The 25,864-nt window shown below is 50.4% G+C and overlaps 1 protein-coding gene across 1 annotated transcript; it reads right to left on the reverse strand.

The window, feature by feature from the left end:
- Positions 1 to 1,277: 1,277 nt before the first annotated feature.
- On the reverse strand, positions 1,278 to 25,864 carry LOC138094948 (liprin-alpha-1-like). The gene is made up of 17 exons (XM_068990956.1): positions 25,748 to 25,864; positions 24,553 to 24,654; positions 23,918 to 24,082; positions 23,338 to 23,353; positions 22,967 to 23,021; positions 22,135 to 22,260; positions 21,733 to 21,934; positions 19,674 to 19,820; positions 18,160 to 18,276; positions 16,844 to 16,951; positions 13,837 to 13,968; positions 10,489 to 10,712; positions 8,461 to 8,692; positions 6,393 to 6,422; positions 3,619 to 3,761; positions 2,594 to 2,766; positions 1,278 to 1,339 (listed from the first exon to the last, which is right to left on the reverse strand). Exons 1-17 carry the CDS (start codon positions 25,862 to 25,864, stop codon positions 1,278 to 1,280), a joined length of 2,151 nt encoding a protein of 716 aa, XP_068847057.1.

The following is a 25,864-nucleotide window of genomic DNA, read 5'->3' on the forward strand; positions in this document are numbered from 1 at the left end:
GGGAGGTGCGAGGGAGATTCAAGAGGGAGGGGACACACGTACACCTATGGCCAATTCATGTTGCTGTACGGCAGAAATCAAACCGATATTGCACAGCAATTATGCTTCAGAAAAAAAGAACATAGCAAGGTGGTCAGGAAAGTATGAAAAAAAGATTTCTCATAGAGATTTATAATCACAACTCTGTGTACATCTGGGAGGAGGCTGCCCACCACCATCAGACCTTCCCACCAGCATCAGACGTTTAACCCCCAGCATCAGGCCTTAGTCCAGCATCAGGCCCTCCCCCAGCAACAGGCCCTCCCCCAGCAACAGGCCCTCCCCCAGCAACAGGCCCTCCCCCAGCATCAGGCCCTCCCCCAGCATCAGGCCCTCCCCCAGCATCAGACCCTGGTCCAGCATCAGATGTTCCTGCCCCAGCATCAGGCCCTCCCCCAGCATCAGGCCCTCCCCCAGCATCAGGCGTGGCAGCCCCACTTGTCTGACGCTCCTGAGCACACTTAGGCAGCCCCAGAGCAGCAGGACAATAGCTCTTGCAGGATGTGCATCTTTAGGAATCACCTGCGGAGCAGCAGCAGCTGGGGTCTGTTTCAGGCCAAGGAGAGGCAAAGAAGAGGCACTTGTGCCAGAGGCAGCGGTGGGTGTGGGCACGTTCCCCAGCTCTGCTGCCTCCCCGAGGGGGCTTTGCTCTCCTGCTCTTCTCACATGCTCACTCCAGGGCCCCAGGGCTGTGTCCTTCCAGATTCACGGTCTCCTTGATATCTCAAGCCCAAGTCCTGAGTTGCGTCCCAGTCCGGCGTGGCAGAGGGCTGGGAACATCCAAGCTCAAGAGCTGAAAGGATCCCAGGGGGACAGCCGGGCCCCAGCAGGTGGCAGAGCAGGCGATGAGTGTGGCCGCCAACAGAGAGCCCCACAGCAGCACTGGAAGGAGAGCAGGGATGCCTTAGCTCACTGGGGACATTGCCTGGCCTCAGAACTCAGATGTCACCCCAGCAGCTCTGGGGACACAGGAAGCCGGTGAGTGACACCACGCCACTCGGGCCGTGTGGGTGGGCACTGTTGACCATGGCCTCGGTTTTCATTCCCGTTCCGACTGTCCCTCCAAGGGCTGGCGGGCTCCTCCTCCGAATGGCACAGATATTTTCTTTGTGGGTGAACACATCCCGGCTTGTTTCTGTCGGCACTGTTGCTGCTCTTCGTGTGTTTTCCTCTTCTCATCCTGTGCTTGCTGCTCTTCCAGTTTAACTTAGGAGCAGCCCCCTGATTTTCTGCATTTCCTAGTTGTCAGCGTTCCCTGGGGCTTTCCAGGTGCCGCTAGCGGTAAACATCCTGCCTTCCACTGCAAGAGATAACGAGAGATGTGGGGTCGATCCCTGGGTTGAGAAGATGCCCTGGAGAAGGGCATGGCAACCCACTCCAGTATTCTTGCCTGGAGAATCCCACGGACAGAGGAGCTACTGGGCTACAGTCCCTGGGGTCACAAAGAGTCAGACATGACTGAAGCAGTTTAGCACAAACTCAGGTTTTAGTTCAGTCACTCAGTTGTGTCCAACTCTTTGCCACTCCGTGGACTGCAGCACTCCAGGCTTTGCTGTAATTCACTCTCCTGGAGTTTGCTCAAACTCATGTCCATCGAATCAGTGATGCCATAGAACCATCTCATTCCCGCTGCATCCACCAGAGAGGTGGCTGGGGCTCGGCAAAGTGCATGGTCCCACTGCGTGGATGTGAACCTGCCCTCACCACTGCCTCACCGCGTGACCATCACTGTCTCCTCCCCTGTAAATCGGGAGGTGGCAGCACCTGCTTGGTAAGGGGCACACACAGCGTCTGGTATACAATCAATGCACCATCCAGCTCAGTGTTGTATTCACTAACAAGAGGGATAGCACCGAACAATCTGCTCCTTTTTCTCTCTTCTCCCTTCACTGTGCTCCAGACCACATCTGTTTTACTCACCCTGTAAATCCCACACCCAGCAAAAGGAAGACACTCAACAAATATCTGGCTGAAGAGGCAGGAACATACCCTGTCCTTAAGGAGATGAAGCCGAGCGAGACGGGGGCCTGATGATAACACTGTGTGATGAGGAGACCCCAGGAGGACCTGCGTGGCTGTGGGCTGGGCGGGGGGCATGGGCAGAACCCCTCATGAGCTCCTGGGGATGGGGAAAGTGGCAGGAAGGAGGGGATGCTGTTCCTTGTGGGGTGCCCACAGATTGTACCTCACTCCTCTCTGATGAGCACTTAGGCCATTTCCAAACACTTGTCACTGTTCTGGAGGAAACAGTCATCGCCCGGCTCCTACTCAACCCGTTTCGTAGAATACGTTTCTCATCGGAGTAAGCATCTGCTTTACTCATTCCATGCTCCGTTCACCCACCCAGCCAGCCAACCATCTGTTCATCCACCCATCCACCCATCCACTCATCAACTGATCTGATCATCTCGGACCCTAGAGAAGACAGACGCCTCCTCCGCTCCTCCCAGGAGGACACCCAGCGTGAGTGACAGGAGCCTCGTGGGGACAGTGGGGGAGACACAGAAGGGACATACATGCAGACCCTCCTCCCTCTGAACGGTGAAGCACCCACCTGGTCCTAACGCCTCCTTGCTGGTGTGTCCAGGCCGGCCCTTTTCCTTCTTGCCAAACCAATGACCGATGGAAGACTTGATGCCCTTCTTCTTTGGGGCTTTCTGCAGCGAGTCCTGGCTGCTGTTGCTGTTGCTGGGGTTGCCCCCGAGACCGTCCTGAGAGCCTGTCGTGCTTCGGGGAGAGAAAATGACCTTTAACTGGCACCCTTGTGCAAACACACACCCCTCCATAAGACCTACTGATAGAACCGGACACCTAGCAACACCCACGCCTCAACCTCGCAGCAGATAGTGGAGTCTCCTTCACCAACCACACTCCACACGAGCGATGCAGGCTTCCGGCCACAACCAATGGCCCCAGGAAGCTGAGATTCTCTGACTGGAGCCCTCCCCCAAGGAGGGAGGTCTTCACTCCAGACGAGCTGGTGCAGAGGGCGCCCCGACCCTCCCTCAGGGTCGCTGCTCGGCAGGTGACAACGCTCCCAGAGAAGGCGAGCTCCCCAGTTCTGGGCAGTTCCCCCCGCCTCCTGCAGGGTGACCGTCCTCGGCCGTGGCAGGAGAGCGACGGTCACTGTGCAGGGCTGCTGGGCAGGTGACCACATGTGCCCTCCATCAAGTGCTGCCTGGCTCACGACGGGAGCTCAGCAGGTTGGGCTCTGAATGAGGACAGTGTCAGTCACAGGAGGGGACAGACAGTCTCCTGAGAGGAGACCCCTGAGGAAAAGGGAGGGACCCTCAAGAGCAAAGCCGAGAGGCATGGAGCCGTAACCATCAGGAACGCGCCCCAGGCCTGGCAGACCTCTAGCTAGAGCAGGAAGAGACCTCCCACAGGAGTCAACACGTAGAGACAGATGTTTTCTAAAATCACTGAGGTCACTGAGCTCTTCTACCCCGGCACCTGAAGTTCACCACTAAACACAGGCACCGAATCCAGTGGGATTCCTTTACAACCATCCTTGCAACTCTTTCAAGACAAGAGCCACAGGGCTCCTGAAACTGACGACGAGGCGAGCAGGCCCCTTACTTGCGGGCGTCCCTGATGTCCTCATCGCTGGCTGTGCGCAGTGAGCCCGTGAGCCGGTCCAGCCGAAAGGACCGCAGCGAGGCGGAGGTCGAGGTTTCACATTTGATGGTGTCATCTTCTACCTCTTCCTGTATGGCTGGCAGCTGAGGGAGTGAGGTAAGTGTAAAATTGGCTAACAATAGACTGTGTCGAAAAAGGCAATCACACAGGCTTTACATTATAACCAGAAACTTACTTGAAAATATATCAGCTATGCTATCCGCCAAGTACAAAAAATGCCTTGTTCTAGCTTAATGCCATCTTAAAGGACTGTTTGTTCAAGAGAAGCGGGGCCGTGGAGCAGCGAGAGCACCCCACTGACTGCAGAGACCCCGGACGGGAGCCTCCCTGCAGCCGGGCTCTGCACTCCCTGAAATCCAGCGAACAGATGGCCCTGCCAGGCAGGACAGCAGAGCCACGCCAGCACCGAGAACCCTGCATGGCATGAACTGCCCTGATGAAAGGACTGTGCTCATCGCCAGATGCTGCTCAGAAGCACCACTAGCAAGAGTAAGAAACCTCTCAGCAAAGCCGTCCAGACCTTTCGATTTGAAGGAGGAAAGGAAACAGCTTGTACCACCACCCGAGATCATCTGTAGTGATGATGCAGGTTACTGAGCCCAGGACAACAAGTGAAACACAGAAAAGGTACCTAAGCCCTCCATGCGAACACCATGTGTCTGGCTTGTATTTCTCAGTCACATACAGACCGGGGGCTACACACTGAAGTGCTTACACCCAGTTTGAGTGTCATTTGCTCCCTGGGGTTTACATAAAGCTCTCCTAGGTCTTCACTAAGAAATAATCTTGTATCAACCTAGAGGGGTGGGATAGGGAGGGAGATGGGAGGGAGGTTCGAAAGGGAAGGGATGTATGTGTACCTATGGATGGTTCATGTTGAGGTTTGACAGAAAAGAACAAAATTCTGTAAAGCAATTATCCTTCCATTAAAAAGTAAACTAATTAAAAAAAAGAAAAAGATGATCTCGCCTGGACTCCCAGCTCTTCCGCTAGTCCTGGGTCTGAAGCTAGGAAAGACACTGGTGGCAACAGCGTGGGGAACAGATGAACCCCTCGGGGTCCAGACAGGTCTCACGTATACATTTGGGTGTGTGGTTAAGCAGGGGAGGTTTGAGGAAACATGCATGGCAAGTATTTTTATAAACAATGAGTGCGTTGTTTTAACCAACTAACCAGTCCTTTTTTAATGGGATTCTGTAAAGAATACTGGTCCCGTGCAGCCCCACAGGAGCTTGGTGACAACAAAGTGACTTAGTGCAAAATACAGCTGGACTCATTTAACAGCAGCTGGATAAACTGGGCACCCTCCCCTGACCTCTACCAAGAAACCTCAGACAACAGAAGGCTACAAAGGCTAGAAATTATCCACATGGAACTGAACAGGGATCAATCTCAAATTCAAGTTAAAATAAGCACTTCTAAAAATCAGAAAACAACAAAGAACAGAGCAGGGAAGTGACACACCTGGGTTGACTATGGACTCAGTGGAGACAAACACCTGCCTTAGAGTCAGGGACCACGGCCAGCCCCTTCCCCCGGGCCTCCTCCTAAGGAAGGCTCTGGGTCCGCAGCCTGGCCGCCCTCCCCCAGGGTGGGAGCCGCCCCACTGCTGCCCACGTGACTAGGATGGGCAGTGCCGTGTCCTCACTTACCAGGAGGGCAAAGCAGGCCACAGAGCGGGCGAGCGGCACACCCAGGGCACCAACCCCAGGGTGATGACGCTGCTCTGCTGTGCCCAGCAGAAGGGCTCCCGGGCACTGAGCTGCCTGAACTGGAGCACGGCTGCCCGAGTCCTGCAGGAAGGCCCCAGGAGTGCTCCATCAGCGGGCTGGGAGTGGGAGAGGGACAAGGAAGGCCAGCCCTCGGGGCACTGGACTCCAACAACAGGGGCTCAACCAAGTGACCAAACGGGAGAGGCAGCGAGCTCCCTCCTGATGCTCCCTCCATCAGGGATGCCGTGATGGACACGAGAGCCTCTGGAGCAAAGCGGGCTGGACGGCACCACAGGAAGTGTCCAGGCTCTGATCAGACCAGTCCGAACCACACTGCTGGGTGTGGGAGCCTGGGCACGGTGCTCGGCCTCTCTAAGCCTCAGTGTCCCTGTCTGCTGAATGGGGATAACAGCAGCCTGGACCTCACCTGGCGTCTGCGGGATTAGATGACAGACTCGGAAAGCACTCGACAAGGTGCCTGGTGCACAGAGTCTCCTGCACACTGCTACCCACCGTCATTAAATCGCCTTCCCCCAAATCTAACTTCTATGGCTCTGATTCAGTCATTTGTTTAAAAAAATACTCTAAGCGGAAATTCCACGGTGGTCCAGATGTTAGGACTTGCCACTTTCACTGCCAGGACACTGGTATGATCCCTGGTTGCGGAACTAAGATCCTATAAGCTGTGCAGCATGGCCAAAAATATAAGTAAAGACAAATTTTAAAATAATAAATACTACTATGTCTATTATAAATAAGCATGAGATGATTAGAAGGCAAACACGTGGGAGATGGGCAAACTGTTACAATTGTCCCATCAAATGACCTATTTCCAACAGAACCATCAGCATACTTTAAGTGGTGGGTGAGTTTCATTACTTCCATTAAAATGTCAATTATTCACCAGTACACAACCACACAGGGTTCATTCGTGTAAAATGATAAGGACTCTCTAATACTTCACAGAGAAACAGAGGCATGCTAAATTACTAAATAGTTTACCTTTTGACAATGCTTCCTTAAATCACTAGGCTGATAGATGCATGCAAAGAAATGAAGAGAAACCAGATTTCTTGCGACTTTGAAGCTAAAAATTCAAGAATCAGTACAGACAAACACAGTATAGCAAAAATGATGGCAAACTTACAAGTGAGATGAAGACTTAGAGAACATGTAACTGGAAACAGAACATTTCTTTTGACCACAGAAATTAAATAAGCTATTCAAGTTTTACTAGAGAAACACTATAAATTATTACTCAGGAAGATACAATTCTATTACAACATCATGATTTATTAAAGCACAGCATTCTGTACAATAAAGGCCCTTAACAGTTGTCTATTCTCAGCCAAACTTCTCTATAAGTTAGTTTCTCTTCATAAAAAACATGTTATACTTTAAAATAGTAATTTAACTGATGAGGAAGTTACCATTAATACCTATTTGAACACTGAACAAATCGAACCACCTATTGGACATTAACATAAAATGCTTACCTAGAATTTGATTTAAAAGTTCTCAAAATAAATGTATTAAAGCACGTTCCCTGTGAAAATATGTAAGAAAGCAAGCTAGCATAATAGCAGGTGCAGTCTTTCCATTTTATTAACCATAGAAGATGCTTTTTAAAGAGTCTAGTAGAGACATTCACTGTGCAAAAGCTGATGAGATTTATAGTCTTAAAAACAAGCACCGACACAGAAAGGATATTGTGTCAAAAGTCCATTAATTCTACACTTAAGATCATTTCTTTAGGTAAGGATAATCTCATTTATGAATGACACATGATATGCGGTTGAGGATCCATCTACATTATGCTTGTAACTGCATAGTGACATGCTAATTCAAACTTACTGCTATGGGGAAAAACACCATTTGATGAGACATGAAGACAAAGCACAAACCCGACTAAGGGGACGCCTGCTGTGGACCACAGCACTGCTATGACCAGAGCAGGTGGGAGGACGGGGAAGGGGAGATGGATGGGTCAACTGCAGCCTCGGGGGCGAGGCGGGGCAGTGGTGGGAAGCTGGGGTCTGGACTGACAACCACTGAGCAGACAACAGGATGAGCCAGGAAATCACAACCAATGATGAAAGCAGACACACCATCAGAGAACTCCAACAGCAGGACAGAATATACAGAACTGTTCTTTTACAAACACTCGGAAAGAAATCAATCGTGAAACTACAGAGAAATCGTCAAAGAATTTTAAATATCAACTAATTAGCCAACGATGCAAATTATAAAAACAGTGTCTCCAAAGACCACAAAATGGACTAGTTACCACTTCACATGCCGCTAAATGATTCACAGTTAATTTAATGATATGCCGACTAACAATGCAGCTAACATGAAACGGGTGGTAACCAAAAAAAAAGTGAAAATACAAGTGCAGTTGTAAACACGAGTTCATGGGGTAAACAGCAATGCACTCGCAAAACCTAAGCTAAACATGGAAGAAAGCTGGAACATGTGCTTTAGAGCCGCACACTCTGTCACCAAAAGCCCTAGGTCGTCATCCCATTTTCAGACTCGGAAGAGTGAGGAAGCCAGACTTCTTCACTAGGGCCCTGGGGCACCGGGCTTTGAACCTGGTTTCACACGCAGAGCTGGCCTGAGGGCACGGCCAGGCGCATCAGTGAGCAGACCAGTTGAGATTCCTAAGCCAGGGGTCCAAATATCAAGACTAATTTGTCGCTGTGTGATTGTGGAATGATTTCGCTCAGTCGCGTCCGACTCTTTGTGGCCCCATGGACAGTGGCCTACCAGGCTTCGCGGTCCATGGGATTTTCCAGGCAAGAATACTGGAGTGGGCTGCCATTTCTTTCTCCAGAGGATCTTCCCAACCCAGGGATCGAACCCGGGTCTCCTGCATTGCACACAGACGCTTTACCGTCTGAGGCACCAGGGAAGCCCGATTCAAGACTAGGCAGTTTTAAAAATCTTAGACCTCTGAGCGTAGCAAACGTACCTGATTTTCTTCTGGGTAAAAAGAGAAAAAACAAACAAACAAAAGAAAACCAGTGTGCTCGGGGAGGGACGCGGCAGGGAGGAGGCAGACACATACCAGCGTCATGAAGCCCAGCTTGTCTTCTTCTGGCTCAGGGCTGGGCTGCCTCCTTTTGGGCATGGAGCGCCCTCCGCTGGGCGGGAAGGAGTCGGCATACCAGGAGGCGAGATCCAGGTTGAGGGATTTGGAGCATTTAAAGCGCCGAAGGTTGCTGAAGCTCCCACTGCCCACCCTGCTCTCAATCCCCTCCGCCCGCTGATTCGTGTTCTCTTTGTCTTTTGGGATGAACCTAAAACAGAATAAAATCATCACCTGCCTTTGTCAGCAGAGGAACATGTCTGGACAGCAAATTTGGGCTTGCATTCTGTGTCACCATTAGCAAATTCCAGGAAGAGGTGCTCAATTAACATCTCAGCAAAAAGGTTCAGCTTTCCCTCTTTGGAATATTCTCAAACTTACAATAACTTATCATTGAGTCTTACAAAGTGTCCCCTCATCATTCACGTTTGATTTTATTTACTCTAACATTCTGATGGGGCCTGTGTGGTGACTCTCCCTGTGAGGAGATACCTGAAGCTGACCACCTTTACCTTCCCTGCTCTCAGGGCAGAGATGCACGTCAGTGCCTCAGATCTTTTCCACTGGGAATCCGGAACTCCGTATAACCAAAACAGCGATTCACGAGCAAGCTGGAGTTTCTAAACACGTCTCCAGACCAGATGAAGTGCTGAGTTGAACTTTTCATTTTGTTTTAAACTTGTGTATGTGCAAACGCATCACTTGATGAAATTCTCCACCAGCTTTGTGTGAGTTTCTGGATTCAGGTCAATGTGCTGCATTAACCTAGAATTCACAGTTACTGCTCTTCTCCCCTAATGTGTCATGGATGATTTTATATACAGATTACATGCATGATTATGCAAGTAAAATGATTTTCCCATTAAAATACAAGATCCTTACAGGTAGTAAACTCTCCAGTTTCACTTCTACTTATACATCTTGAAAGTTTTTCACTGTTGACAAGTTGATGGACAGAATTTACCATTTACATCAAGTCAACTTGTTGCATAAGGAAAAATCATTTTTACCTGACAACTTGCTCTAAAAATAAAAATATTAATACAGAAGTGTTCCCAATTTCCTACGGGGATGAGGAAAGACAATCTTTCTGAGCTTGTCTGTGCTCAAACACGGCCCACAAAGCAGTCTGTCTCAGCGTCAAAAGTACAGGTGGCACCATCTGTGTTTTCTGGTTGTGCCATTCACCCCTGCCTTTTCCCCGAGCCCCCTGCACTCGACCAGCGGGAATGGGCACCTCGGCCAGGGGTGACAGGATGAGAACAATCTGAGCAGCAGCTCTGCCAGGTCCTGTGCAGGGTCACCGGCCTGCGGCCACTCTGAACGTGGACTCGGGACAGGAGGCACAGCTGTGCGGGTGTGGCACCAGGCAGGCCTCGGGGCCCCAGCCACCCGGCTGCCCCCAGACCCAGGGCCCCCTGCTCACCACGAGGCGGGCCTTTGGGTTCTATCCTGTTTTGTAAACTGTTCTAACTGCCAAGACTGGGTCTAAAGAAAACATTTTAAATATACTGATGAGATGAGAAAAACTCAAACACAGGTCCATGGATCACTGTCTTACAACAAGCCAATCTTCACAATGTATTAAGCTAAAAAGGAAAATGCAGATCTGAGTGGGAATTTGCCAAGCCCAGAACCCCAGCTTTTCTGTTCCAGGTGGCTTTTCACCAGAACGTAGAAGGCTCCGAGGGACACACGAGGGCGAACCCTCAGTGCTGGAGGGTGCACGGGCCACAGGGGACACTGCCTCGGGACCTCACCCACCTTGGGGCCCAGAGCTGAGGGGGGGACACCCCACAATGCCCCCCCACAGAGTGCTGACACCACACTGTGGACAGAATGCCCTGGCTGACTGAGCTCTATAATCAAGGGCAATCTCAGAACTGAAAATTCCTGAAGCAGACCTGAAGTCAGTTTTCTCACTATGGAACACTCAGACTTCTCTAAGCAGAAGACAGCTCCTCAGAGAAGCCGAGTCTCCGGGGAGCTGGGCTCAGGCGCACCCACCAGATCTCTTCATTGATCTCGTCCAGCTGCTCCTGAATCCTCATGGCCAGAGTCTCGGCATCGGCCTGGCCGCTGGGCGACAGCAGAGCAGGCGAGCTGAAGACGGTGACCCGGTCGCCCTCGCCGTCTGACACGCCCTCGTCCCTCTCCAACACCTGGCCCACGTTGGCCAGCATGCTGGCTTGCTTCCCGCGCTCTTGGTCCTGATCTTTCAGGGGCTGCACCTGGGGCACGAGAGGACCACATCTCGTCAGCAACATTCTGGGCACCTCAAGTCTATCAGGAACTGAACACAATTTTACATGGAAGCCCTGACTTTGGACAAATGGGCCATGCTTATGAGACACTGCCATCTCTTAAGCGAGCAGTACTGAAGAAACGGGCAGGAGGAGAATCCAGTTCCTAGATGGCCTGGTGACATTCAGGTCTCAGCGTGGACGGAAGGCAATCCTATGAGGTTATTCACAAGGGCGGGCTGATGGAGTCAGAGACAAAAACCGAAAATTGCAAATATATATCCTTGCTTCCATCAGCCAGGCTGAAGGAAAATTAGAAAAAAAAACCCTTCAGCTCCGCAGCCGCTGGGTCCACCCCACCGGTCATCACTGGTACTAGTTCGCCGAGGAGTGCCGTCCTCGCGGGTTCCCAGCCCTCCGTTTTCCAGGCTGGTCTGAACACGCACAGACAGGAGTGAGCAGGGGCAGCCAGGGGACGGGAGGGCCAGCCTCTCGTGGCTCTCCTCTCAGGGCACAGGCCCTCGGGCTGTTCTGGGGATGGCCCCGCACACCTCAAGGGCGCCTCTGTCATCTGAGACGCATGCAAGAGTGCCTGCTGGGCCCCGTGCCGCCCTCCCGCTCTCCTCACACCTCACTCCCTTCTCTCCGCAAATCTCCCCCTGCCCTACTCTCACCCAGGTCCTGCCTTGTTTTCCCAGACATGACCTCAAAGCAACGGAGGGGCAGCCTCGAGCTGCTGGCTTGCCGGCTCCCTGTCCCCCGTGGCCAGTACCTTCGCTTTCTGTCTTCGTCACGACCCCTCCCCAGGGCTGGGCCACCCCTTTTCCTGGCTCCAGGACCACCTGCCATCATTCCTGCTCCGCTCCGGCAAACTAGCTGCCTATGGGTTCACCCCCATCAGCCTGATGAGCACATCCTCTCCATTCTCTCGCCTTAAAATCGCACATTTTTGAACACTTAATTCTGAGAAATTGTACTCTAAGTGTTCCATCGCAAAGAGAAACACTCAGAACAATACTAACCCTTATAAACCATAATGAATAAGAAGTCACATCTCAGGTGTAGAAAAGCTTCTGGAGGAAACATGGCCAGCCATTGACGACAACGAAGTCTATGGAGAGAAGCTGGACTTGGGGTCGGGGGTCGGGTGGTGGGGGACAGGACTCACTCTATTGCCCTCGCTCCTCCCATTGCTTTAGACTGTCTCCATGGACCTCACATTCATTCCTGGGCATCGCTCACATTCATTCCTCTACACCCCACTTCACTCCCTCACGGGGCAAAACAAGTCAAACGGCCAAGTTTCCGAGTCACTCGACTCAACCTGGCAGCTCTGTGCTGTCGGCCACGGCAGTCACTCGCCTTGTGCAGCACACTGAGGATGTGACGCAGGCCGGTGCAAAGCTCGATGTGGAAATCACACAGATTTCAAGACTCGCAGTGAAAAAAGCATGAAAAGCAGCCCGCTCATTTTTAGGAAATTTTAGATTGTGTATGTGGCTCATATTATCTTTCTGACGGACAGCACTGTCCACGTGAAAGGCTCATGCTTTGTCTCAGCTTTCGGGTGAACCCAGAAAGGACTACTTAGAATTCTGAACCACACACAACGGCCACACACTCTCAATCCACCTATAATGCAAATCACATTCAATGTTCAAAACCAGAAAACGCTATACACGTTACAGCAGTGGACTAGCCATAAGGAAAATGTAACTCCACTTCCGCGAAGCGTCTGCAGTAACTGTAACAGTGAACCCAGGTCAGTTCAGCTCTTAACACATTTCTAAAGGATTTAGAGATTTAAGGACCTTGTCGTTTTGCATTTCTTCTAAATGCTTTTTTGCATTTTCAACTTCCCATAGGAGAGAATTCTGAAAAAGATACATACAGTGCTTTCGAGTCAATTCTTAACAGACGTTGCGTGGACTGCGGGATGGCTACTCTCCTGTCTGAAAGCATAAAGCACCTCGGGATGAGGGGCGGACCTCGCGCCCAGAGCGAAGTGTCGGCACGAAGCCGGATGACAACTGTTAACACTAACTTGTACACAGAAAAACTCCTCCTTCCCCGACTGATCTTCTGGATCCAAGGAGGCCAGGTCCCTGGGGTAAGTGAAACTGCTTTATACTTGCTTTCAGCTTTTGCAGTTCAGTGGTCACTCAGGAAACTGGAGCAGGTTTCACATGTAAAATTCAAACCTGAGACAAAACTATCCCCACCTCAGGGCCAGCCCACAGGTCAGGGTGAAGTGAGCTCTCTAGTGAGGTGTGGGTATCATCTTGGGTTTTGTGGGGGAAAAATGTGCCGCAGAACTTGTAGTGACCATGGGTCTCTCTCAGACAAGCCTTGCCCAAGCGCCGACCTCGGTGAAGGTTCTGGGCCTCGTCTTTAGGGCACTGGTGCAGCTGGGACAGGTTTTCACCGAACCTCAACCAGACTGTTGCCCACTGAGCTGCTCTGATAGAGGTTCTCAGACATTTTCCAAAGCAAATAAAAAGAGAGATGGCTGGAGTTGGAATATGAGAATGCTTGCTTTTACTTGCTTCAATCTTTTCTATCACATTATATAAAAGATCCTGAACTAAACTTATTGATTTGGCTGCATCGGGCCTTAGCTGCATCATGCGCGATTCCTTTGATGTGATTGCCGCGTGGCACGTGGAATCTTAGCTCACCAACCAGGGATCGAACCTGCGTCCCTGACCTTGCAAGGCAGGCTCCCAGCCACTGGACTGCCAGCAAAGCCCCAGAAATAAACTTCTAAGAAAGAAACGAAGGGGTGAGGGTGGACCTAGAAGAATGTTCTAGCACAGCGGCTGGTAACATCGGGGCCACTGGTGATTCCGCCTCACTGAGGCTTTCTGGAAGGGTTGCGGGCACACATCTACGTCTGTTCCTTTACACACTGCCTGTGGATGCTGTCACGCTTATTGACTAGCGTGAAATGCTGCTACTCCAACCAGCAAAGACATTCACTCTGGGGCCCTCTATGGGAGTTTCCCAACTCCTGTCCTGGAGATTCCCCCTCTCACCCCCGCCACACACAGACCGGGCCGAGCCAGGCCAGGCCACATGCGCCTCTTGTAAAGGGGCCATGAAGCTGGCTCACCTTATCCTCCAGAGCAGCCATTCTCTCCTTCAGATGAAGCTGAAGCCTCTCCTCTGAAACAGACAGAAGCTTATCCACGGTATCCGATGAGTGTTCGTTGTGTTCTTCATTCATTTTTTCTCTTTGCCTTGCCTAAAACAGGAAAAACAAAAACTCATAAACTTCAAAAGCAAGCACAGTCGTTCTTTTAAAAGCACCAGGGAGCCGCGACGTGAGCGGCCTGTGCCCTGGTTCCCGAGGCGGTCCCCTCCCACGGCCACCTCTGGTGGGCTCTTGAGCATCCCCAGAGCAGACGGGCGGGTGCAGAGGGAGGCAGGGACTTCACTGGTCAAAGGTCACTCCCAACACTTCTCTTTGGCAGAGCACCTGGGGGACCTTAGTGTCACCAGCCATTTCCTGTGGAAGCGGCTCGAGGAGCAAGCAGAGTTACACTCAGAAACAAGTACACTTGAAAGGGGATCGGCTTACACACACGTCGGTGGAGGAATTTCCCAGTATATAAATAGAAGCTTGATTCTGGGTTAAGGGTGTAAAATGAATTCAATTTATAAAGCAAAAAGTGAGAAAATTCATTTTGGAAAAAAAGCCAGTGGAGATAGACTTTCACATATTTTCCTTTACATGAAACATCACTTGAATTCTTGGTAATGATTGCTCTTGTTCAGTCCCTCAGTCGTGTCTGACTCTTTGTGACCCCATGGACTATAGCACGCCAGGCTTCCCTGTCCTTCACTGTCTCCCAGAAGTTGCTCAAACTCACGTCCTTTGAGTCAGTGATGACATCCAACCATCTCGTCCTCTGTTGCACCTTCTCCTCCTGTCTTCAGTCTTTCCCAGCATCAGGGTCTTTTCCAGTGAGTCAGTTCTTCACATCAGGTGGCCAAAGTATTGAAGCTTCAGCCTCAGCATCAGTCCCTCCAATGAATAGTCAGGACTGATTTCCCTTAGGACTCATTGGTTTGATCTCCTTGCAGTCCAGTGGACTCTCAAGAGTCTTCTCCAACACCTCAGTTCAAAAGCATCCATTCTTTGGTGCTCAGCCTTCTTTACGGTCCAACTCTCACATCCATACATGACTACTGGAAAAACCATAGCTTTAACTAAGTGTTCCTTTGATGGCAAAGTAATATCTCTGCTTTTTAATATGCTCTCTAGGTTGGTCATAGCTTTTCTTCCAATGATAATTCATATTCAGTTCAGTTCAGTTGCTCAGTCATGTTTGACTCTAGGACCCCCATGGACTGCAGCATGCCAGGCTTCCCTGCCCATCACCAACTCCCAGAACTGCCATCCAACCATCTCATCCCCTGTCATCCATTCTCTTCTTGCCTTCAATCTTTCCCAACATCAGGGTCTTTTCCAAGATGAAAATTCATATTAAAAAACTGGAAATAATTACCTCAAGCAATTTTTAATTGTAATAACAAAGTTGGAAAGTCTGTGATTTATAAAATGAGCATCAATTTCATGGTTTAAAAAGCTGTTTTAGGACCTACTGTATAAAAAAGAATGGAGAGAAGACAAAAGAATGCTAGATTTGAGATTGGCCCCGTGTTAGAAATTGCTGAGGCCAATTGATTGGTCATGGGCATTTATTATACTACTCCGTCCACTTTTGTGCATGTTTGAAATATCCCATCATAAAAAATCAAAAAACAGGTTGCTGCTGCTGCTGCTGCTAAGTCGCTTCAGTTGTGTCCGACTCTGTGCGACCCCACAGATGGCAGCCCACCAGGCTCCGCCGTCCCTGGGATTCTCCAGGCAAGAACACTGGAGTGGGTTGCCATTTCCTTCTCCAATGCATGAAAGTGAAAAGTGAAAGTGAAGTCGCTCAGCAGTGTCCCACTCTTCACGACCCCATGGACTGCAGCCCACCAGGCTCCTCCGTCCATGGGATTTTCCGGGCAAGAGTACTGGAGTGGGTTGACAGGTTATTTTCTGCTAAATATTTTCTGTTAAAACAGTGTCTTCTCCAGCAACACAATTCAAAAGCATCAGTTCTTCAGTGTTCAGCCTTCTTTACGGTCCAACTCTCACATCCATACGTGACTACTGGAAAAACGATAGCTTTGACTATATGGACCTTTGTCGGCAAAGCAATGTCTCTACAATATGCTGTCTAGGTTTGTCGTAGCTTTCCAAGGAGCAAGCATTTTTTAATCTCATGGCTGCAGCCACCGTCTGCAGTGATTTTTGAGCCCAAGGAAATAAAACCTGTCACAGCTTTCCCAATAAGGCATCGGCATTCAAATATTTTTAAAGCAAACCAAAAGTTTACTTTGAATTGGCTCAGTCATAAACAGCACCCCAATCTCAACAGCCTCTGAGCAGCAGTTCTGAAAGTAAGGAAGTGCACCCCTGATCGGGAGACATTGAGCTCTCTGCTTAAGCAGAGAGGGAGCCCCACCGAGGTCTCATGATGGGAGTTCAGAACCACAGCCCCCTGGGAGCCCACATGTGAGGCTCTGCAGTCCAGGCCCAAGAACACAGCTATGGTGGGGATAGTACTGACCCCTGAGGCTGGACCTGGGATCCCCACTCCATTTCCTGGATGTTCGGTACCGCTGTGTGGCCAACCCTTCCGGGAAACCTCTCTCAGGGCTCTCTGATGCGAGCCTCCACCATCGCCCTTTCCTGGAGCGCCTTCTGTCGCAGCGCAACTACGGTTCTCCTCCTGTCTAGGAGCAGCCATCCTACACACACACCCCACGTCTGGACCGGCAGTTTGGCATGTGGGACTTCAGCGCCACGTCCGAGGCAAGCACCTCCACACCTGGGCACCATGCCTTCCGTTTCACGGGCCTCGGGCTGGCTCCCTCAGGTTTGAGGGCCACTCGTAAGGTCCAACTGTATGCTGAGCAGCTCCCCGGCCTGGCTGGTCAGAGCAACACGCGTCCTCCTTGAACGTGGGGACCCCCTGGCCCCTGCCCACCACCTACGGGCGACCACATCTGGCCCTGCTCCCGAGGTTGGGTGCCTGGATCAGCAGACAGGGCCACACACGCACACTGGACGCCAGAGACAGGAGCGGCGGAGAAAGGCAGCGCCGGCCCCGCCCAGCCGCGTCTCCGGCCCACACGCCCCTCTCCTCCATGCTGCTGTGTCTCTCTCCCGCCTGTCGGCCAAGAACAGCGTCAGCTCCGCTCGCAACGACCCTGTCCTGACGGCACGCGGGCTGTGACCGCAGGGGCGGCAAGCGGGCCATGCTCTGTGCGGACCACTGGCTCCGGGTTCGCGGGGGGCACACCCGCACGCCTGCTCACGCAGCCGGCGCGGCTTCGTGTGTGACACGTGGGTGACGGAGGGTGCTGGTGACCGGCTCGTGAGAGGAGAGGTGCTCCCCCTGGCCCCAGACCCCCTCCTCAGACTGCCTGGGGCGAGCCAGCGCGGGCAGCAGGCAGTGGCAAGCACGGGACACACGAGGGCACACGTTCCTCCTTCCTAAGCTGGGAGGTAAGTTCGAACAGTTTCGCCTCCTTAGTGGCAGAGCTTCCGGAAGACAAAAGTTCAGACTACAAGGCCGACCGGGGACAGACAGCAAAGATGCCAAGGGAGAGAAGAAACCAGCCCTTGAGGGGAAGATCACAGGCAGAAGGGCGCCCCCTGGCGGCTGTTAGTGACCCTGCTCGGGGAGGGTTTGCGAGCACAGGACACCACCCGCCTCCGGGAAACCGGCCGGCCCCTCAGGTGCTCCCTGAGCTCCAGGCAATGCTCCAACAGCCAGGCCAGCACAGGCCCGGCCTGCCTCTCCATGCCCAGCCAGTGCCCACCAGCAGTGCGGGGCAACACCTTTCCCACCAGAAGGATGGGGTGGCTAGCTGGCTGTGGGCACCATATCCCTAGCAGCGCCACGTCTCCTGGACGCGGCCTCTCACCCGTGGGCTCCCGGGGACTGCAAGCTGGGAGTGGGGCCCTGGGTCTGCACCGTGCCCCGCTGTGACTTATTCAACAATGTATGAATAAAGACTTAAAACTGTGCTCATGACAGAGCTATTTTGGCCATCTCTTAACGAGAATGGGATTTTTCTCGTTCTGTATCCTGCTAGGCTTTGAGTTGCTGACTGAACTCTGAGCAGCAGTGACTCGGAGCTGAAGCATCCTGCGGACACACAGAGCACAGGACAAAACTGCAGGGAAGTTAACGTAGGGATGACATGGGAGCGGGGACTGTCTGACACTCAGGGAGCGCTCCCATCGCAGACGGGCAGCAGGACCCCCGCGTCTGCGCTCCTTTGTGGACTGAGCAGCACCGGGAGTGACACGGTGGGACAGCAAGGGAACAGGCCCTCCCCGCGCCCGCCCCCTGGGGACCAAGAGAAGCACCTTGGAGAGCGCAGCCACCCCCTGAGCCAGCTCAGCCTCCACTTCTGTCAGCATCTGCTGCAGCTTCTGCTCTGCCGGCTCCAGGCACAGCTGCAGCTGTCGGTCTTTATCCTCCTTCTACAAAGGGAAAGCAGAACATCAAAACGGGCCAAGTGGTGCAGCCTCTGCCATTGTTAGTAAGCTGAGACAAAACCTAAATGCATGTGTCTACAGGATTAGTTCTGTTTCGGAAGCCGCGTGACGGTAATTTTTCTCTCAGTGTTCCTGGGCTTGGTCTCAGTGGGCAGAACACCTTCTGCCAGAGTATTTGCTTTTCCTAAACGTCTCCAAAGAAGTCTTTAAAGAAAAAAAAAAGTTCTTATATATTAAAGAAGATCAGGTTTCTATAGAAGCTTATTCATTCTTATTGACAAGTTAAGGGTCAGTACTGACCCTTCTTAAAACATCACCAGAATCATCATTTGAAGGGAACCCTACCGACCGCAGACGGCCATGGGCTTGTAAGCCAAAATATGGCTTTCATCTCCTCTGAAATACAAACCTGACCAGAGTGTGCCTGGGGAAATGTCAGTCAACTAACATTTGTAAATGCATGATTATTCTTTTAATAGATCTTCTTCCTCTGAAAACTTTCAGTGTAGAACATTTAGACAGATTCTTTTTTGAAAAAGAAAAAAAATGAAATGATCTATACGCTCGGGTTCCTGAGAGGTTAGCATTTATTTCTAAGCAGCTTTCTTATTTTTTCTCTGTGTGTATTACTCTATGTACGTACATAAACAATAAGATGTGCTTTAAAACCCTCAGAAAACAACAGCATATGGTACGTAGTATTTTCTGATCTGCCTTTTACAGCCATTATTTTGTATATCAGAATGCTCTTAATTAGCATTCCACATCATACATTTCAATGGCTTTCTAGTATTTTATTTTTGTAGTGGGGCCAATGATAAACATTGTCACACACCAGACTGACTCACTTTGTTTTGGAGAAGCCAGATTTGGTTTTCCTGATTAAGTCCTGATTATGTGAGACCCACACAGGAACAGGAGCAAGTAAAGCTCACCAAACCACAGGAAGTACAAATCCTAATCAGACTGGAGCTCTAACCCTGCCTTTTGTCACAGTGACCCAAGTTCCTAACAGGCAGCCAGCTGCTGTGAAGTTCCCTGCTGCTCTCTGCTCTTTCAGGAAAAATGCTAACAAGCCAATAGATTCAAGTCAAGTGAGACAAGAGTCAGGAGTGGAATTCCACAAAATGGTTAACCCACATCCCAAATAATTCAAACCTCTAAGTTGCAGTCACCCTCAATTTTTAAAAAATGTATTTCCTTTCAGTACAGCTGATTGATCATGATGTACATCCACACTTTTGAACGCAGTATTTTAGGGTCATAAGAACTTTACACTGGGACTTGATTTCCAACATGGGAGTCGCATGAAAAGGTCTTTACCTTCCTTCCTCAGTATTCACTACTACAGAAGTCAGACACAGTTCAGGAAAAGCCATTACCTGTCGATGCATAGAATCCTTATTTGCGATTTCATTTTCAAGTTTATCATCGAGGTTGTGCACAGAGATGGCTTTGTGCTGTGCAGCGAGGCAGCGTTTCTCAGGTGTAGTGATTCTCTTCTCCATGTCCTCCTTCTGGGCCATAGCCTACAACCAGGCATTGCAGAGGAGAAAAGGTAAGTCATTATCATAGAATACTGCGATACAATTAAGAGTAAAAAAGCTGGACTAAATCCTAAGTTTCAAATCAAACATAAAATTAGTGTCCTCAAAAATAAAGTCCTAGACATGGCAGTTTTCTGAGATGTGAGCAAAAACGCACCTACCTCAAATGTCACATTTGCCACGATGGAACCCATCTGTCTTAACGTCTGTCTGGCCACTCGATTTACCAAGCTTCTTTTCTACATCATAAACCCGACCAGCAAACAAAAAGTACACTAAACTACTCTGTCATTGCAAGAATTCCAGGAGGGAAGGTATCTGGCATGAAATGAGGATCTCTATCTCCTACACCATACAGGCGGGCTTGACCCAGAACAGGGAGGGACCTTCAACAGATCCTACCGGGAGCTCTGAGGCTCATTTCCTCAGGTAAAAGTTGGAAAAATCTCATGCAATTTCCTCAAAATTACATAAGAATATTAATGAGTAGAAACAGAAGTCACAGTGTTACACAACTGGGAGCAGCCTTCTCCAGCCGAGTCCTCCTCAAGCAGTTACACCACATGGAGGAAACGCCCAAACCAGGAGCAGAGCTTGCTGCCGATGCGACTCCTGTCCGCCGGCTCAAAATCCATTTCAGGTCCCTCCGTGCTCACTAAGTAACCGATGTTGTCCTAACATTAAAAGTGAAAGGTCTTAAAAACGCTTTTTCCAGAATTCTCTGTGTATTAATCTCTGCCACCTAATCTCCTCCTGTTGCCAAAGAGTAGTGTGAACACGTTATACAAACGTGTGCAAATATTTCTGTTTTGAGTTCTCACACCGAGCTACTAAACAAGTACACCTGCTGTACCACATGTTGGAGGGGTGCCCTCTGAGACAGTCTCACGGGGGAGGGGTGGGGCAGAGTGGGCGCTGTCTCTCTGTGCAGAGAGGAGAGGCGAGGCTCACAGGAGGAGGCCTGAGCCCCCAGCTCTCTTCTGTTTTCACAGTGACCGTTAGGGAGCTTCTCATAAATCACGACACCCGCAGACATGACCGCCAGAAACATCCTGATTCTGCCTTGGTTACACAGCACGGGCCTGAGGATCTGAGGGTGAGCAAAAGCCACTCGACTTGTCTGACCGCTGGTATCACTGTCACACATCCTTTCAAGGAGCGGAACCTCAGAAAACTAGAGAAGATGGCCAGGCAAGCTGCCTCAGCAGAGCCCACACAGCATGTTCCCATCTCTCTGGGAGAGCGGGCTCCACAGATGTTCAGACTCACCTGAGTGAATCAGAAGGAAATTTCAGCATCATCGGGAATATGTTCAGCAGGCAGGTAGGGGGATGAACTGGGAGACTGGGGTTGACATATACACACTACTGATACTATGCATCAAGTCAGCAACGAGTGAGGGCCTACTGAACAGCACAGGGCACTCTATCAGTGCTCTGTGGTGAGGTTAATGGGTAGGAAACCTAAAACACAGGGAGATTTGTGTGTGTGTGTGTGTGTGTGTGTGTGTGTGTGTATATATATATATATATATATGATTGGTTCACATTGCTGTACAGCAGAAATTGACACAGCAGGGTAAATCAACTCCAATAAATGAATGAGTGGATGAATGAATTTTTTAAAAAGGAACACACTGGGCCCCCTAGAACTTGTGGAAATGAGGAGTCCACACCCAGGGTGCAGCACAGCCATGTTGGTCCACTGCCAACGGGCCGCCTGGACCAGGCCTCTTCTACCCCAGAGACCTCGACGCAGAGGCGGGAAGGCAGCCAGTGGCGGTCTCGCCAGTGCTCTGCTCTTGCTCACGCAGCCGTGCCAAGGCTGAGATCACGGGGAGAACAAGGGACCCACATTCCGCCTCAGGACAACAGACACGTCCACTGTCACTCACTTCACGGACGTCCTGCTGTAATTTCACATTCACTTCCTTAGACTTGAGGAGGTCCTTCCTGGCCGTGTCCAGGTCGTTCTCCAGCTCTGTTACGTGGGCAGAGAGGGCTGCCAGGCGGTCCTTTATCTCTCTCTGCTCCCGTGACTTCTTCTCGATGATTTCCTGGAGCTCGGGCCCCTGAGCCAGGTCTTCGTTGCGGGTTCTCTAAGGGGGAAAGGAAACCTTAGACAGCCTTGTTTTGGGAGGGAGGGAACACAGCACTTCCGGAAAATCGGTGAAGTCAAAACTGCCTTCTGCGCTCTGGAGCTCACACGACCCTCACGGCCACTCAGACCTACATGATGCATTGGTGAAAGGTCTCAGCAGCCCCGCACAGACTGGATAGTAAGACGAGAACCAGACAGAGAGTGAGACCGAGGACATGCCTTTCCATTGGCGCTTGGCATGTTTTCTTGCTTGTGATTTACATCAAGCACCCTGTCCATTAGTATCTTTTTCGGGTTATTCTTCTCTTTAAGAATCATCAGTGAAAACCAAAAAATTGAATCAGAATAAAGAAATAAGTAAAGACAGCAAAACTCCATTTGGAAAAACTCAACTCAAAACTGAAAATACAGCATAAAAAGAAAATACATGGTGATGTTATCCATCCCGAATAGAAACAGGTGATTCGAGTCAGAATTTGTCTCCGACTAGACAAAGGGGTGCTTAAGAGATCCTGCAGCTCTGAGCCACAAGTCTAGTTTACTAGTCATTAAAATAACCCAGGTGGGCTGGTCCTCAATCAGAAAGATAAAGAACATCTGATGTCCACCACTACAGCCTTCACACTTTTTTAAAATGAAAGGATACCAATGACAAACCCTTGGACTGCAAGGAGATCCAACCAGTCCATTCTGAAGGAGATCAGCCCTGGGATTTCTTTGGAAGGAATGATGCGAAAGCTGAAACTCCAGTACTTTGGCCACCTCATGCGAAGACTTGACTCATTGGAAAAGACTGATGCTGGGAGGGATTGGGGGCAGGAGGAGAAGGGGACGACCGAGGATGAGATGGCTGGATGGCATCACCGACTCGATGGACGTGAGTTTGAGTGAACTCCGGGAGATGGTGATGCACAGGGAGGCCTGGCGTGCTGCGATTCATGGGGTCGCAAAGAGTCGGACACGACTGAGTGACTGAACTGAACTGAACTGAACTAACTGAAATTACACGATGAATGATCCAACTTACCTTGTTATGTGTGGCAGCTAATTCTTCTAACAAACTACACCTTTCAAGTGCTCCTCCTGTGTTGATGTGTGTATATACGTGAGTGCACTTCTTATCGTATGCTGCTGCTGCTGCTAAGTCGCTCCAGTCGTGTCTGACTCTGTGCGACCCCATAGATGGCAGCCCACCAGGCTTCCCTGTCCCTGGGATTCTCCAGGCAAGAACACTGGAGTGGGTTGCCATTTCCTTCTCCAGTGCATGAAAGGGAAAAGTGAAAGTGAAGTTGCTCAGCAGTGTCCGACTCTTCGCGACCCCACGGACGGAAGCCTACCAGGCTCCTCCACCCATGAGATTTTCCAGGCAGGAGTACTGGAGTGGGTTGCCATTGTATACTCACCCTAATACGCGGCTACTATAACAGAATACATTTAATGTATCTCATTGATCTTAACATCAAAAAATCTGCTTATTAACAGCTTTAAATTCTAAGTTTGAGAGGAAAAAAAATGTTTCCTAAAATAACTCTATTACTTAGTTTTTAATTGCAAATTGATATACAGAACATAATAAATCTTGAGACATTTATACCAACTAATACTTTTCAACTGGCGGCTTCCCAGGTGGACCAATGGTAAAGAATCCACCTGCCAATGCAAGAGGGCAGGTTCAATCCTTGGGTCGGGAAGATCCCCTGGAGTAGAAGATGGCCACCCACTCCAGTATTCTTGCCTGGGAAGTCCCAGGAAAAGAGGAGCATGGTGGGCTACAGTCCACAGGGTCGCAAAGACTCGGACATGACTGAGCATGTATGCAGGCAACACTTTTTAACCACATAAAACTCTGACTTCTTACAGAAAAAAAGTATTTACAAGAATTCAAGAAGCTCAAAAGTCAACTAGTTACATAAATACGTGCATCATCCACCTAACAAGGCTGCAAGTGTACAAATCCAGGATGGCCGGGTGGCTGGTACCTTTGTGTCCAGGGCCTTGTGGTGCTCATAGAGTGACTTCAGCGCCTGGAGCACCTCCAGCTCGATGGTCATGCCCTCTGGGGTCTGCGCCTGCCACTTGCCCGCCGTCGTCTGGAGGGACGGTATATACTGGGAAACCAGGCGCTCCAGGTGCTCCAGCAGCAGCTGCAGGGCAGGGCCAAAGGAGCACCGTCAACCTCATGCTTGAATTCAGGGCCGACAACCCCTCTCAGCCTCATGCTACAGCCGGAAACATGCTGAGGCAAGTCAGAATCCCGCCACTTCAGTCTAAAGTTAGAGTGGACTTCCCCAGTGGCCCGGTAGTTAAGACTCCACACTTCTGCAGGGGTCATGGGTTTTAATCCCTGGTCAGGGAACTAAGACCCCACACAAACTGTAGCATGGACAAAATTGTAGGTTAAGAGAACTCCCCCCTCCAATGTACTAAAATTATAGTAGCTCTCATCATAAATTTGAAGCAAAGTATGAGAACCCCAAACTGATCCACCCTGGTCTGCTCAGTGGGAAGATGTGAAAAATGACTTGAAAACCAGACAGAGTTTAAAGACAGCAACACGGAGCCCAGCGGTGACCCCGCGGGGCAAATGTCAACATGTGAGAATTCCCCTACTGACCATGATGTTATTCCTCTCTGCTATCAGCAGAGCTATTTCTTCTTCTCTTGCAAGAAGCTGTTCCCGGCATATATTGAGTTCTTCCGTAGATGTTGCCAACTCCTAGAAAACAGTGAAATGAGTAAGTAACTAAATGCAAACACAAATTAAAAAGAGAGCGAGACTCTGAAGACTGACCCTGTCAAGTCTCTTCAGGCTCCACACAAAGGGTCTCCCTGCCCCTCCAGAGAAGAGGGGGTCCACTGACCCCAAGACCACACAGACCACCACAACTCAGACCGGCCTTCAGCCTCCACCTCGACCTGGCAGGCACGCGGCAGGGGAGAACCCGGAATCCAAGCCTGCCTTCTCAAGACCCAGGGACGTCTGAGAAACTTCCCTAAACATAAACCTAACAACAAAGTGGATAAAGAGATTCTTAAACGACACACAGACAAGTGACCTAGAACCGCTGGGGAGAGTGAGGAAGAAAGGTAAGATCTACAAGGCCATCAGGCTTTGGAGTGTTCCTCTGGGAAAAAGGCTGATGGCACCCCAAGGCCATCTGTTAGCCTGACTCCACTGAAGTCACCCAGTCATTCAATAAACTGGAGAAAATGTTAAATTCATGTTTTATGTATTTTATCACAATTTTCATGCACGCGGTGCCGTCCACGTGGTGAACTTGCTCAAACTGAACCACATGGAGTCTTTCATTCTTCTAGTTTTCTTTACACAAATAAAAAAATCCTGGGCTACATATCCCCTACTACATACTGAGTATTCAGCACCTAGAACACTGCCCAACGCTTGTTCCGAGGCATGTAGTAGACATGTGAAGCTACGAGGGTGTATGTTATACACATGAGCAGTAGGTACCCATCATTAAGATACTGGACACACTGTTCTGTGCTCTGTAAGATGGGAGAGGTTAAGGGGCTTAGCCTTTCTGCTTCAAGGACTGACTCTATAGCTCAATCCACGTGCCCCAGGACTCCTCCAGACAGTGTTTCCCTTCTTGTGGGGCCCCCGCCCGTCCTCCACACAGCACCTGCACAACCACTTACAAGGTCAACCTGCTGGGGTCGATCTTGCCCAGAAGGCCAAAACGCCCTGGCCGGCAGGGCCTACAACCACGCTAACAAAATGAAACACAGCTCCAACGCTTCGCTGGGTGAAGGCCAATCCGATGGGCCCAGCCCCCGGCTGCTCTCACCTCAGGCCGCTCTGCTTCCAGGACTTGGGCTGAGGCCAAGTTCTTCCTTGTCTTGGCCTTTGCCTTGGGGATGCAGCACTGGAAAAGTGCCCATAGGCGGGCCCTTCTGCGACCCAT

Source organism: Capricornis sumatraensis, chromosome 19 (genome assembly GCF_032405125.1).
Source record: "Capricornis sumatraensis isolate serow.1 chromosome 19, serow.2, whole genome shotgun sequence".
NCBI lineage: Eukaryota > Metazoa > Chordata > Mammalia > Artiodactyla > Bovidae > Capricornis > Capricornis sumatraensis.

Excerpts from the sequence above, each read along its gene's own strand:
- LOC138094948 (XM_068990956.1), bottom strand. The coding sequence starts at position 25,864 with ATGGGTCGCAGAAGGGCCCGCCTATGGGCACTTTTCCAGTGCTGCATC. Across the intron at positions 24,655-25,747 it reads TGGAAGCAGAGCGGCCTGAG|GAGTTGGCAACATCTACGGA; the intron begins GTGAGAGCAGCC and ends ACTGTTTTCTAG. Across the intron at positions 13,969-16,843 it reads TCCTGTCTCTGGCGTCCAGT|GCAAGGCAAAGAGAAAAAAT; the intron begins GTGCGTGTGTGG and ends TTCCTGTTTTAG.